This window comes from Sorghum bicolor, chromosome 6 (genome assembly GCF_000003195.3).
Source record: "Sorghum bicolor cultivar BTx623 chromosome 6, Sorghum_bicolor_NCBIv3, whole genome shotgun sequence".
Taxonomy (NCBI): Eukaryota; Viridiplantae; Streptophyta; class Magnoliopsida; order Poales; family Poaceae; genus Sorghum; species Sorghum bicolor.
In genome coordinates this window covers 58,982,988-58,998,083 of record NC_012875.2, presented here as the reverse complement: position 1 = coordinate 58,998,083, position 15,096 = coordinate 58,982,988, and the positions used below count along the sequence as shown (strand labels likewise).

Genomic DNA, 15,096 nt, shown 5'->3' with positions numbered 1-15,096 from the left:
GCGTGTGTCTTTTTTTTCTTTCCATAGATGCCCATAGAGCCAGAATTTACACCCGTCTCGATGCTGGCGGCGGTGCGTCGCCAATACGCGGCGCGGAGGTGGAGCCGCATGCGAGCGTGTGCCCGCCCGCGTGGCGTCCACTCCCCCTCCACGTTTCGGCGTCCTCTTCGCCTTCCCGGGAATCTCCTCCAGCTACTACTGCCCCTCCCCTTCGCTTCGCTCCCTGGACTTCCCCCGAGCACTGCTACTAGTAGTGCCAGCATCCCTTCAGGTCTCTCCACCAAGCGCAGACCCGCAGCAGCAGCACGAACTGGTGATCTCCGCCGCGTCCAGCCTCCTCCTCCGGTGATCGGCGGACGGGCGGGGTTGGAACCAGCCGAGCGCAGCCCACCTCCTTCCGCTGGTAAGCGTCACGCCCGCCCGCTCCTTCCTCCTTCCGTAGCTCCTCTCCGGGGGCCCGCCACCACTTCGCCGCTGCGCCCGGATTTGTGCGCCATCTGTTCGACGAAACGCCGCTCCGCCTAGGAACATGCTTGCTTGCTGCTTCTCGCTCGATTTCGCTCGATTCTGGCGTACCAGTCTCGCCGCGCGGTTTAGGGCTTTGTTGCAGAGCTAGTTAACCAGCAGAGCGAGACCGCAGATGCAGATCGCTTGCTTCTCTGTAGTTTGACTTTTGGAGTCACCATTTCTGTTTGTTTGCCTCTGTGTGACAGCTGCAGATTCTCGATGGACATGGATGGGGTTCTGCAAGCCGCGGATGCCAAGGACTGGGTATACAGAGGGGAGGGCGCCGCGAATCTCATCCTCAGCTACACCGGCTCGTCCCCTTCCATGGTATGCGCTGAGTAGGTTCTTACTGAGTGTGCCCGCATGGATCACTTGGCTTTAGGGGTCTCTATGTGTGATTCGCGGGTGCAGCCATTCGAGCCCGAGATCCAGTTCCCTGTCGAGCAAGTGATGAAACATGGATCAGGGACGCTCACGTGGTTGCTTGAAAATTAAGCATGCGTTACTTTTCCACGATTGTGCATTTGTGACCATGCGTTTGTTTCTTTCCTGAACATGATGGGATATGTTTGCGAGGAAGCATTGTTTCACCTTGATGATAAGGATGTTATTTCACTTGTTTTCAGCTTGGCAAGGTACTGCGGGTCAAGAAGATTTTAAACGACAAGTCGCAGCAGGCACCAAGTTGTATGGTCTTCTCAAGTCATGAGCAACTCCTGTGGGGCCATATCCCAGAATTGATCGAGTCTGTCAAACAAGATTGCTTGGCTCAAGCCTATGCAGTGCATGTTATGAGCCAACATCTGGGTGCCAATCATGTCGATGGTGGGGTATGGTTCAGATTCAGTTCATTTATTTCCTGTTTTTGTGATTTTGATTGGTAACATATCGACAACCTTGACACTTGGGGTCAGATTCAGTTCACTTATGGAAGAAATAGGAGAATTGCGATAATTTCCTTATAATCACCCCTACTGAAATAGAAATAACATGGCATCAATGTGCATACTATTGAATTTTGACACGAATATGCTTTATTCTGTCATTTGTTTCTAATTCCAGTAGGCACAACTCGTTGGATCTGCATGACTAGACAAAGAAATCATGCTATCTTTCCATGGTGCAGGTTCGTGTACGTGTTTCTAGAGATTTTCTGGAGCTTGTTGAAAAGAATGTTCTTAGCAGCCGTCCTGCTTGGAGAGTAAATGCAAGTTCAATTGATAACACTGCTGATGCCGCTCTTCTAATACCAGACCACTCTTTATTTTCTGGTACGCACTTGCATAGATTGATACAATCTCCATTCCTCTTCTTACCATAATCTGAATCTTGTTAAGGTTAAAAAAAATGATTGGTTAAGTAAGATCCAGAGCTCTATTCTTATCTCATGCACTGATGTTTTGATGCATTAGACGAACAGTCACCTTCTTTGTCTATAAAGATCTTCGAATTTGCAGTTCTTATAGGTTTAAATTTGCAACTGTCACTTACAACAGCCCAATCGGTAGCATCAAGATGGGTAGAAACTGGCTTGGTTTCTCATTGATTCATAACTTATTAACTTAAACTCTTGGTTAAACCGCTAGAACATGGTTGGTGTCCTCAAATGCAACTGGTCCTGAGACCATAACCTGAAATCATTGTGGTTTCCTCTTAGTTCTTTAGATATTTCCAAAACTCTATATTAGATTGAATTTATGTTTGCTTACTAAGTCTTTCTTAATCTCAGGTAATCCTAAGGGTAGCAGCTGCATAGCTGTAGAGATAAAGGTACTTTGCAAGCTTCATCTTCTATTCTAATTTTTCATTTATGATATATTTCTCCTTCACCATTTGACTTCTTTTCGGCATGCTTTGCCTTGCAGGCCAAATGTGGGTTTCTGCCATCATCAGAATATATATCAGAAGATAATTCTATCAAGAAACAAGTAACGAGATATAAGATGCATCAGCACCTCAAATTTCATCAGGGTGAGGTATGTAGATTGGAATACTTGATCCAATATAGAATTCCACTCTCTTTCGCACACTTGAAAAAAACATCCATCGATGATACGGACTTTATCACAATACCTTAAGGCTTGTTATTTATGGCACTCTTGTAATACTATACCGTCTCTTGCTTTTTGACATCAGGTTGATTCCCAATACATTCTTGCACACATTTCAGATATCGAAGACCAGTGAATACAATCCTCTAGATCTATTTGCTGAGTCAAAAGAAAGAATACGCATGGCCATCAAGTCATTTTTCTCAACTCCTCAGAACAACTTCAGGATTTTTGTGAATGGATCTTTAGCTTTTGGTGGCATGGGAGGTGGTGCAGATAACGTTCATCCTGCTGACACCCAGAAGTGTATTGAAGATCTCAGCAAGGTTAGTGGCCTAGACCTCCCTGACTTCACTGAGCTCCTGTCAGAGACAATTTTCAAATCTGGGGTATTAGGCAAACTGTTGACCACTCAAAAGCTGGACGATCATGACATTGAAGGGGCAATTCATCTGTACTACAACATAATTTCTCAGCCTTGTTTGGTCTGCAAAAACCTAACTGATGTAGAGCTACTGCGGAAGTACACTCTCTTGCATTCTCTTCCATTGGACAAGAGCCTGAAGATTGTTAGGGACTTTCTCATTTCTGCTACTGCAAAGGACTGTAGCCTGATGATCAGCTTTCGGCCAAGAGAGAATGGAAGTACAGATTCTGAGTATGATTCAGTGTTTCTTGAATCAGTGAAGCGAACCTATGAGTACAAGGTATGCTACTGTGAAATCTAGTGTTGTTGTACCTTTATCTTCTAGTCGTCCAGCTCTCCAGCCACAAAACTAGCTATATAGTTCACAACTGAGTTTGCTTGTGAATTTATTTCTTTGCTTATTTTTTTCCAGCATAAATGATGTTAAACTGCACATTCCTTTTGCAGGCATATTTCGTTGATCTGGATGTGAAACCTCTGGTTAAGATGGAACATTATTTTAAACTGGATCAGAAGATAGTCAATTTCTACACAAGAAATGGGGAGGTCGTGGCATCTCCGAAGGGCAGTAAGAGTAAAGAAACTTCGCCGATTCAGCTCCAACAATGAGGAGCCTCTCTTCCGATATAGGTCTGGAGAAGGGTGCATCAGGGAGTGTTGGTTGTTGTTCCTGCTGCCTGCTGCTGTTGTTGTAACTTCGTGAGTACAGTCCCAAGGTTGGGAGGCTTGGTCCTTACCCTTGGAAAGGGTACAGGGAGCTGTGTTGTTCGTCGTCGCTGTTGTAACTCTACTTGTGCATACACCGTGGCTTGTCACAGCAATTTCCGAAGATGTCCAATATTGTTGAGATAACTGAACTGCTTACCGTGGCAACCACTCACTGTAACATCAAGTTGAAATGAGGGCTGAAGTTTCCCTCGAGGCTACCATATGTGATATGTCCTGTGTACCACTTAAGTGTGCCTGTGTCATGTGTGATGTATCTCAATTTGCTATTGCAGAAATGTTTGGTGAAACTTTCATCCTCTCATGCTTTGAGCAAAGCGAACCTAACTCCTTTGAATCAGTTGTAATGGCTGGGAATCTGTATGTACCCACCGTTGTCTTCATTATAGCAAATCCTGCCTGCCGGACCTCCGATGCTGTATGTTTTTGTTGTGATGGCTACAAACGCCTGTCGCCGTCCAGCCACTGTTCTCGTCTCATGATTCTGCTACGCCGACCTGATGAGCTAGCTAATCGAAAGGCTTGAAGTGTCTGTAGTATATGTGTGTTATTTCTCTGGTCAAGAACGCATGTAGCTTTTGATTCGCCAACGCCGTCCGGCGTTCGCCGTTTGCAGAACAATCAGGGTGGTTCAGCTTCCCGTTTCTAGGCAGAGACAAAACGTGGACTTCTTGTTTAAACAGTTAGGAATTGCAGCTTAACTAATCGCATACTACTGCCTATTTCGTTAGCGTATCAAGATCACGCACGTCAAAGTTGTAATTTTCTGTCACCAGCCGCCGGCCGGCCGAAATTCTTGAACACATTTTGAGTCGTTGAATAAACCATTGAACAGGAGTGAAATGCATGCGTTCTAGAATCTGCACCGTAGTCGCTGAGCAACGGCAAGTTAGAAAGAGACCGAGTTGATGCTGGCAATTGTTACTATGTTGGCCAATGCAATTGCAAAGGACAGAGCGAGCGATTAGACTTCTCCAGGCAGGGGTTGAGCTACCCAATTTGTCCCTCCAACCACCCGAAAACCAACCAGAATATCTGCAGCAGGGGGAGCAAGACACCTGCCGGCCGGCACGCACTTGCCACTTTGTCAGGCAAGGCCAGAGGAACTAAAGCGGCGGAAAGCAAAGGGAAGGGTCCCGGCCGGCCGGTGTCCATGTCGAAGGTGACGGTGCTCAAGGTGGACACCTCCTGCGCCAAATGCAAGCGCAAGGTCCTGCAGGCCGTCACCGGCCTCCACGGTACGTCGTACGAGCCCGCTTCTTCTTCTTCTTCTTCATTCTGCCATACACCATGGATTCCGGCAATGTAAAGATCGTTTTGGTTCGCGCAGGTGTTGACAAGGTCGAGGTGGACTCGGAGAAGAGCACGATGACGGTGACGGGCACCGTGGACCCGGTGGACGTGATCGTGCAGGCGAGGAAGGCCGGGAGGCGCGCGTCCGTGCTCACCATCGGCCCGCCGCCCAAGCCGGCCGAGGAGAAGAAGCCCGCCGCCGAGCAGGATAAGAAGAAGACGGCGGCGGACGCGGAGAAGAAGGCGCTGGAGACGCCGGCCACGGTGTTCGTCCACCACGTCCCGTCGTGGCCTTCGTGTCCCAGGTACCAGGAGAGAGTGGTGTACGAGCAGGACCCCCCGCCTTGCTCCATCATGTAATGTAACTTAACTAACTGTGAGCCGGATGACCGGATCTGACCGTGGGTATACATCACTGCTTCCGCTTGCTCATTTGGAACTTGGAACAGGCACAAGGTACAGGAACTTTGTAAGATCTTGTTCTTGTATAGAGTTCAGAAGAAACAATTCAGCTTACTCAAGATCAGGGTATAAACTCTGATTGCATTATTACTGCGTGATGAGACAGAGTAGCAAGTATGGTTCGTGGGTATATTACAGTCACCACACCAGTCTCGCACGTACCCCCAAGAAAGCATCCTTTTCTCAGCTTGCCTGCGCGCTCAGTTTTTTTCTTTTATTTATTGTTTTATTAAACCTCTAGCTCAGCTGACGATTTGCTCATGCCGCTGGGACGCCCTCACCGACAGAATAAGAACGTCTTCTTTATTGCATTTTTGGGCCAAATTTTTATATTAGCAATATAGAATTAAATTAGTATACGCTTGCTAGGGCAGGCCTTCGATTTTGGGGCTTTGGAGCGACGGCCCGCTCGCCCCCACCTCCTCTAGGGTCAACACTAAATAAAATAACATTCGCTCAAAAAAAACTAAATAAATAACAAAAAAGAGACGGCAACAATAGGTCAATAGATCTGAAAATAATTTGATTTTCAATACAAAATCATTTATTAATTTTTTATTATTTTCAAAAAATAATCAAATCAGCTAAAACTTGTATTAAGTCAATAATATGTAACTAGATTTGTAGATTTCCATTCGTCTATAAGCCACATGCGTCCTACAGGCGTGAGAAAGAACTTGTGGCCCCTGTTCAATGCACGAACATATATTTAGTATAGGCATAGTTTACTTATTTTGGGATTTAGGAATTGGGATGGCGTACGAATTTGGCCTGTTTTCCTGTTGTCTACCTTCTCAGTCTTTCTTTCATTCACAATGAAATGGTACGCGCACATGCAAAGATTCATTAAGATACGTGTAACTTCTCGTTCCACTAAGGCCTTGTTTAGTTCAAAAAAATTTTGGAAAATCGATGCTGTAACACTTTCGTTTGTATTTGACAAATATTATCCAATCATAGACAAAATAGCCTCAAAAGATTCATCTCGTCAATTCCGACCAAACTGTGCAATTAGCTTTTATTTTCGTATATATTTAATACTCCATGCATGTGTCTAAATATTATCCAATCATAGACTAAATTTTGTAAAAAAATTTGGGAACTAAACAAGGCCTAAATGGCTATAAATAAATGGCTTCTGTTTATGAAGAGAACAATAATGATAGTTATGGATGGAATTTAAGGCAACAATTTCGCTGTGGTGAGGGTTTTTTTTTCCTATCTATGCATCTTACGATGAAAATGGACACTAGAGGTTAAGGGTTCTCAATCTAAAAAGTTGATTGTTGCAAGCAACAAGGTTGACGGAAATAGCGCAAATAACAAAATAATGAGTTAGATTTGAGAACTTCACAAGATTATTGTTGGAACATAATTATGGTTGCACATAGATGGTAGGTTCAGTTAAGATTTTATTAAGCTTGTATCCTATTTTTTTTCTTTATTTTAGTCCAAAAAAACTTAGGAATTGAGACGTTTCATGATTATACATGGATTATAGGCAACCTTTATTTCACAGTAGTGAGCAAGGTTGTCTATCAGACGAGTCGCCCGAGAAAAATTAGAGAGTCATGGACAGTTCATTATGTGAGTTATACTACTTAAAGATGATTTTATGAGACAGCACCTAAACATTAACGGAGGTGGTCACAAAATCCAATCATCTCATAAAATGCTTGAGGATTTTTGGAGATGGGCGTTTTCATTTATGGAGGTGGTCTCATTAATCATCTCACAAAATATATTTATGGAGGCGACCAAGGTTGCCCGTCTCATAAATCAATTTATAGAGGCAGTAAAAATTGCCCATCTTGTAAAATTGATTCACAGAGGTGGTAATAAATGACCGATCGTCTCCTAGCTAAAATCGATTTGCAGGCACAGTCCACCTAAGAGGTTCACCTTCGAAAATGGATCCATTTTGGTCAAAAGGCCCAAGGCCCATCAGTAGCTCACTCTAAACCCTAGCTATAAAAGGCAACCCTCTCTCTCTCCACTTGTCTACCTCTCAGCTACTGCATAGACTCCTTATGCTCAGTTGTCTCTTGCGCTCGTGACTCCCAAAGCAGAGCAGCCGCCACTCCCACTCGATGCTCAAAGCAGCAACCGCTCCCTCTCCATGCACTCTATCTCACATGTGCCTTTGACTCTGAATCCTCTTCTGGCCACGCCTCTCTACGCGCTTGTTTCCTGGCATATGGGTGGCGGCGCGTGGGCTCTGGTGGCGGCGCGTGGGCTCTTCTCCGCTACGTGTGGTCATGGTAGGGCCCCTACGTCCTGCAAGCTTGCTTCTCTAATGGCTAGCATCCAGTCCTATGAGCTCGATCCAATGGAGGGTAGTCAGATCCAATGGACGACAAACCAGATTCGGTGGAAGGCGGCGACGGTGGGGGAGGTACAAATCTCCTCTCTCTCTCTCTCTCTCTCTCTCTCTCTCTCTCTCTCTCTCTCTCTCTCTCTCTTCCCTATCCCCTTTGCAGATTGCGGGCAGCAAAACTCTAGAGTAGGTAGATCTGGGCGACGCCGATACGAGCAGTAGGTGGCATGCTTGGAGGATCCTGGTGATGACGGCTTTAGAACCTAGAGCTTTTATTTCTTTTTTTATTTCTGCATGCAGGGGTTGTAATGCATTCTCCTTTGAAAATACCATTTTACGAGCAGACTTTGTAATCCATCCACCTCCAAAAAAATATTTTCAGAGGCTTTTGACCATCTCTGTTAAAAGTAATTAACATAGACCTTTGATTATAGGCGGACTATTTGCCCGCCTACCTAAAGCAATTTTGGTTGCTTGACGAAACAATATTGTAGTAGTGTTAGAGTGCTTACATATCTAATTTTAACTCTGATTTATTGTTGAGTAGCCTTCATCCCTTTTTGTATTATGTAGAAAATTTAAGTCGTACGTAGATGTATATAGTATATATCCTTCACACACAAAAAAATATTTTTTGGAACATCTCGGTGACATTGCTAGCTTGCTAGGCCATTAATAATAAATTTATTTGAAGCTTTTCAGAGCTTTACTTCATATTTGGTTAATATTAACTATATATTTTTTTATATAAAATCAGCAGGAACGAAAGCATCAGATGCGTAACCCTCCAAGGATCCTCGTGCACATCATGTGGGCATGTGGCTCACCATGCCACCCAACTCAAAGACGAGATCACTGGTGAAAACCATGAAGCCCATGAAAAGGTACCTCACTCAGTCTGTCGTGGAGAAACGTAGGAGGACAAAGATATGCTTGTTGTCGTCATTTTTAACCTTGAATGTTATTAGCTACATTAGCTCTGGTAGTGTTCTTAGGTCAATATCATTAATCCAATTGCACCATGCCATGGCTACGACATGTCATTTCCAACACTGGCTTTAGTGATCCCAGAAGTAGAGGTGACATGTACCCTCGGACTCATGGTACTAGCATAGGTACTCAGTCAGAGGTTATACATAGTCGGCCAATCCAAGTCTGCTAATGTTGAGGACATTAAGTCATTGACTGGAATAGTCAAGCATCAGTCTCGCATGGTGACCGCAAAGAACTTCGTGATGCACGTGCACTGGTCCATGTCCTCCTTCACGTTGCTTGTGATCTTGGAGTTTTGCGGCAGAGGCTGGCGCATGATGCACGTCACGGTGGCCTTTTGGAATTGTGCATTCTTCGATAGTGCACTTCTTTGCTAGCAGAATAGTACTACTAAAAATTTAGGTGTCTTATAATTACTAAGTATGAATATCTCTCTACTAGAATTGTAAAAAAATGTTGAGACAAATACACTGTCAACAATATAGCTACGTGCTTCATCATGGTCTTTGCTAAAGCGTCCCTTATTTTGTGTTGAAGACATGTAAAATATTGCAATTTTTTACTTTGACTTGAAGAAAAGATCATCCTGATTGGCACGAAGCTAGCCTTTGCCATTGGGGTCAAACACCCTGATGAATTTCTATAAATCTTGTAGAAAACTATTGTTCACAACTCTTTTAACCCTAATGGTCCCTTTGGATCGAGGATTTTTTTTTTTCAGTTTCCTATGTTTTTCTTGTGAAAATAAAGTGATTCCTGCGAAATTCCTACATAATGCCTATAAAATTCTTATGTTCCAAAGGGGGCCATAATAGTGAGACCCCGATAGACAAGGCAACTGACTTTGCCCATAGATTCTATTTTTGCGTAGCCAAAACATGTAAATTGTATTTTCTTTTCTTGATAGTTGCATCCCATTCCATGACTAATTCTGATGTGTCTGTATCAAACTTCAAACCTCTAATTTATATGCGAACAGATAAACAAATCATGGAGGCTTCTTCGCGTCTAGCAGGAAAATGACCAACAGCCGATGCTCCATCCTTTTTTGGTATGCTTTCTTAATCTTCCTTGCCATTTCTTGGGTATATTTATGCTTCATTCTTAAATCATTTTTATTGAAAGAAAAAGGTACCCCAATCTAAATAATTATTTTGTTGGTAGCGCTTATGATCTTCTCAAATCTCTTTTTAATCAAGTGCTTCTCAACTATAGTCATTCATTTGTTTGTGCCCCTTTATCTTGCCTAATCTAACTACCCACGAGATATTATTTAGTTTTGGAATCTCAACCGCTATTGATGGTATTCCTGGTCCTCCTAATATATACCAATAGGAAAACTTACCTCCAACATCATCATGGTGATTGTTTGTTTGAGCTCCAAACATGGTTGATGTGTGTTTGTTATTCTCAATGAATAAAATCTCTTTTATTTATAACCATCTAATAGAGAAAGAGAATGTATATGTGTCATATTTGTTTTTGCATGTGTGCCATTTGTCATTGATGATGGACAAAGAAACTAATATGTCTACGTAGGTAAATTAAAACAAACATGGATGACTGAAGGAAATTTAATAACTATATATACCAACTGCCATGACAACAAATAGCACCATATGTGTAGGTGGTTGTTTTGCCTAAATATTTCATCTAACATTATTTTTATTTCATTTCTTTTAAGATCCATTCCATTTAATATTTTTAAATTTTACTAAGATACCCATGTTTTGTTTTATCTACCTACATATGGCACGTGGCTTCCTTCATCTGGCATCAATGACAAGTGGAACACATGCAAAATATATATATAATACATGTAGCTTTTCTTTCTCTGGTTAGATGGTTATAGAAAAAAATGGATTTCCTTCATTGAGAATAACAAATACAACAACAATATTGTATGGAGCTCAAACAAATGATCATCAAGATGGTGCAGAAGGTAAGTTTTCCTACCAGTATATTAGGAGGGCATAGAATATTTTCAATAGTGGGTGGGATTCCAGGTCTAAACAATATGGTGCTGGTAGCTACATTGGGCCAAATAAAGCGTCACTAACAAAAGAACAAGTTACATGAGATGCCTTTTATTAAAAAAAAGGTTTTAAAAGGCAACGAGTGCTACTAACATAATGGCTAGTTGAGGTGCATTTTCCTTATTTAGAAATAAGAGATTAAGAATCCACAAGTTCAATAGAATATATGGGTTGGAACTTTGGTTGTTGGTCATTTTCTTGGATGACCCAAAATGTCCATGATCTATGTATTTGCAAAGTACACCTCAGTTATGCACTCCTAAAAATAGCTATGCTGAAAAATATAACATGAAAGACATCTAGGCAGGCAGTAGTGAAATGCATTGGACAAGACATCACGAACACCGTGATGGACAGGCACCTAAAATTTCATGTTGACATAATGTAGAGCATGTTTGCTTGGCTAAAAAGTCATGACAAAGTACTATTCACTAATTTATTGCGAGAGAAAAATACTGTTAAATAGATGACAGATCAGTACATAAAGTTCAAACGAATAGGCTCGTGGCAAAGCAGACAACTTGTTATAACAGGTTTGTTATACTAAATTGACATAATGGTATAGGAAATCGACGACCGCAGACTGTAGAGGTCCCCTTCCAGGCCAGTAAACATCAATAGCAAGAGTGTTACCGGCACTGAGCAGTCCACAATGAGCAATTGGTGAGCATCTCCAACAGTTTGCTAAATCACTTGCCATCCTACAAATTTTAGCAAATTAATGGAAAAAACCCTCTCCAACAGTTTGCTAAACATGTTTACCAAAAAATCTCCAGTTGCCAAAACCAGGTGCCGCGTGCGTATTTCTACACGCGCGTACTCCTTCGCGCATCTCCTCCCGCGCCGCGACTCGAGCCGCCACGGCATGCGCATCTGGGCGTACGACCGCACCGCCTACTCCATGCTCGGCGCCAACGTCCTGCTCAACTTCTGTTCCTCCTCGTCGTCCAGGCGACGGTGGGTGGGCTGGCCAGTCGGAAGGGGCGACGGTGGCGCAGGCCTGGGACGCCACCTTGGCCATGGAGTCCTCCCCGACGCCGACGTTGCAGATGTTGGCCAAGGACCGCATGTGCTTCATCCCGTACTGCGCGAGCGGCCCGCAACGGCGCTCGTACGCACGCACCATGGACTTGAGGCAGTCCTAGTCATCGGCAAGGGGCTACTCCGCCGGCCGCACGGCGCCGAGCACCCTGGGGCCCTCCTCCGAGCCAAACAGGAGGCCGCCTCCGAGCCGAACAGGAGGCCGCCGATGAACTCCATGGTGCTGTTGACGCGGGACCGGCGAGACATGCCTTGCAGCAGCAGCCTATTGGAGATGTACGGGTAGTTGGGGTGTGAGTTTTTTTTAATTTGGCAAGTTTAAATGGCAAACTATTGGAGATAGTCATTTTTTTTACTTGCCAAATTTTTTTACAAGTTGCCAAAACTTAAAATATGACAAATAATTTTTAGCAAATTGTTGGAGATGCTCTTACCCTATATTTCTGCTGGTGTGTGGTGTGTGGTGTGTTTGCTCACCCCGTTCGGTTCCCAAGTTTTTTCGGCCTGGAATTATTCCAATCGAAATTCGTTCTGTAATTATATAGCTATATTGTTCACCGTGAATAATTCCTGCTGAGAACCACCGTAATCGAATGGGCCCTAAGCATTATTTACCACTGTTGCTTGTACGTCTCAAGCATTAGTACACTGATCACGTCTATGGATCGCCGTCGCGGCCGTGGAACGCCTTGAGCTCATATACCAGCCGTGCCCAGTCACCGGAAGACGAGCCACCCTCCGCCACGGCCGCTCGCGCCGCGGCCCCGAGCTCCCTGGATCTGGCTCTCCTCACCGCAACCGCCTCCTCGTCCTGCAGGTCATCACCGCCCATGAGCCTCCCCACGGCGCGCGCCACCGCGTCAGCCGGCACCACGGCCTCCAGGTCCGACTCGCTCGCCACCTCCCGCACCCGCACGCCCACGCGGAGCACCTCCACGAGGAACACCTCGTTCAGGAACTGCTCCGCGCGGAGCGGCCACGTCGCGAGCGGGACTCCGGCGGCCACGGCCTCCAGCACCGAGTTCCAGCCGCAGTGCGTGACGAAGCCGCCCACCGCGCGGTGCGCCAGGATCTCCGCCTGCGGCACCCACCGCCCGGCCACCACCATGCCGTGGCTGGACGCGCGCTCCTCCCGCTCCGTGCATCCGCCGCCATCCCCGCGGGGCGGCGTTGGGATCACCCAAACGAACGGCCGGCCCGACGCGCGCAGCCCGGCGGCCAGCTCACGGAGCTGGCTCTCGCCCAGCGCGCACGTGCTCCCGAAGCACACGTACACCACCGACCCCGCGTCCCGCCCGTCGAGCCACTGCAGAATCGGGTCCCGCTCCGTGACGGCGCGTGGAGAGACCGCGGCGCGCGTGGGGCCGACGAGGAACACTTTCTTGGGCGTCCCGGCGAGCTGGCTCTGGTAGTACGCGGCGAAGTCGGCCTCGAGCGCGGAGACGCTGTTAAACGCGACGGCGCAGCTCTGGGTCTCCGCGGCACGGAAGAGAGAGAGGTGCGCCAGCGCTTCCTCGTTGACCTGCGCCCTGTTGATCTTCACGGGGTGCGGGAAGCCGCCAGAGACGCCGAACTGGTCCGTGGTGAGAACCTCGGGGTGGTAGAGATGGAGCGCGACCATGGCCGCCGCGGCGAAGGCGCCGATAGTGTGGAACGTGACGTGCGGCACGCCGCAGTCGCGCGCGACGCGCGGCGCCCAGTAGAGCACGGCGTCCGAGACGACGGCCACGGGCCCGCCACCGTCGTGGGCGCGGATGGCGGCGGCGAGCGCCGGCGCCAGCGCGGCCTCGGCGGCGGCGAAGAAGGCCGGCGCGGAGGTGGCCTCGTCCGGGAGGAGGGAGAAGTCCTCGTGCCCGCCGGGGCAGCGGAGCGGCGCCGCGTGGACCGGCACGGACGGCGGCGCGAGGGCCGCGAAGTGTGCCGTGGTGACGATGGAGGCCGTGGTGGCGGTGGCGGTGGCGGTGGCGGCGGCGACCTCGTGATCTGTGCGCGCGGCTGCGGAGGAGGCCGCCGCCTTGGCCGCGAGCGGAGCGAAGTGGCTGCGCGCGAGGAATGGCACGAAGACGAGGTGGAGAGGCGCGTCCGGGTGGCTCGCGCGCGCGGCGACCGCGTGCAATTGCTCGGCCTGCGACATGTCCGAGGTTTGGTGTCGTGGGCTGTGGTGACTGGTGAGGCTGGCCGGTTTGCGGAGGATGGAATGGACTTGGGCTTCTTTTCAAGGCTTGGGTTGGGGGAGAGGCAGATGCGTGTGGGACTAGGCACCCGGAACTGCCGGTCATGAGAAATGCCTTGGATGGGCTGTTGGGATGGTGCGTTCCGTCTGTATAACCGTAGCTTTTTTTTTTGAGTGGAGTATAACCGTAGCTGTGGCTTCGCCAATGTGTGTGAGCGACGACGCCGTGCATACAGTAAACAAAAACTAATTAAGATACGAATTTTTAAGTCTAATTAATGTATAGTTGGACAATAATTATCAAATACTTTCTCTGTCTCAAAATAAGTGTCGTTTGAGCTTCTCGAAAAATAACTTTAAATAAATATATATTAAATAATATTAATATTTTTGGTACATAATTAGTATCATTAGAAAGATCTTTGTGTCTAGTTTTTAATAAATTTATTTAGATATATAAATATTGTACATATTTTCTACAAATTACATCAAACTCGTGGTATGAAAACCTAAAACAATACTTAATTTGGGACAGAGAAAGTACAAATAAAAATCCTACAGTGTTCAAATAAAAAAAATAGATCTAAACAAGGCCTTAAACTACACGATGCAGCCTGCACGAGATAACTGAAACAGCGGCTATGCGAGTGTAGAATGTTTTAAATAGCGGGCTAAGGTGTTTAGCGCTTTACTCCCTCCGTCCAATAATATTTGCACATCTAGAGTTGGGCACAAATACCAATACTATGGTAAAATTACGAAAATGCCCCTACTTCTGTAAAAATCTGACTAATCTTTTGCTTGTTAGCACGAGTACAGTGAAAACGTGTGGAGGAGAGGACACCACGTCACCAAGTCTGTACGTTAGGATTTGTTTTTTCCGCATGCATATTGTGTTGGAAATAAAAGCAATTTAGCGATGCATAAATTAATTCCGACAACAAGAAAAAGGCTAACAATATGTATCACAGATATATGAATCGAAACTAGCATTACGATTTGAATCAAGTTCACGGGATCTAGTGCTAGGAACAGAAAGGATATGAAACCGAATAACAGAGAGATGATAG

The 15,096-nt window shown here is 46.1% G+C and overlaps 3 protein-coding genes across 4 annotated transcripts; 2 read left to right on the top strand and 1 right to left on the bottom strand.

Annotated features, from left to right (window-relative positions):
- On the top strand, nucleotides 60-4,051 carry LOC110436526 (inositol-pentakisphosphate 2-kinase IPK1-like). Of its 2 annotated transcripts, none has more exons than XM_021463707.1 (8): nucleotides 60-403; nucleotides 714-834; nucleotides 1,134-1,337; nucleotides 1,634-1,778; nucleotides 2,237-2,277; nucleotides 2,373-2,483; nucleotides 2,678-3,265; nucleotides 3,433-4,051. In XM_021463707.1, the coding sequence occupies exons 2-8, from the start codon at nucleotides 727-729 to the stop codon at nucleotides 3,592-3,594; spliced, it is 1,359 nt and encodes a 452-aa protein (XP_021319382.1). In that variant the 5' UTR covers nucleotides 60-403; nucleotides 714-726; the 3' UTR covers nucleotides 3,595-4,051. The 2 variants fall into 2 exon arrangements, with proteins under 2 accessions (XP_021319382.1, XP_021319383.1); XM_021463708.1 differs by having other exon boundaries at nucleotides 77-403; nucleotides 720-834.
- Nucleotides 4,058-5,625, top strand: LOC8070271. The gene is made up of 3 exons (XM_002448648.2): nucleotides 4,058-4,129; nucleotides 4,583-4,949; nucleotides 5,042-5,625. Exons 1-3 carry the CDS (start codon nucleotides 4,058-4,060, stop codon nucleotides 5,362-5,364), a joined length of 762 nt encoding a protein of 253 aa, XP_002448693.2. The 3' UTR covers nucleotides 5,365-5,625.
- LOC8082539 (UDP-glycosyltransferase 73C7) lies at nucleotides 12,364-13,987 on the bottom strand. The gene has a single exon (XM_002447223.2). It carries the CDS (start codon nucleotides 13,985-13,987, stop codon nucleotides 12,512-12,514), a length of 1,476 nt encoding a protein of 491 aa, XP_002447268.1. The 3' UTR covers nucleotides 12,364-12,511.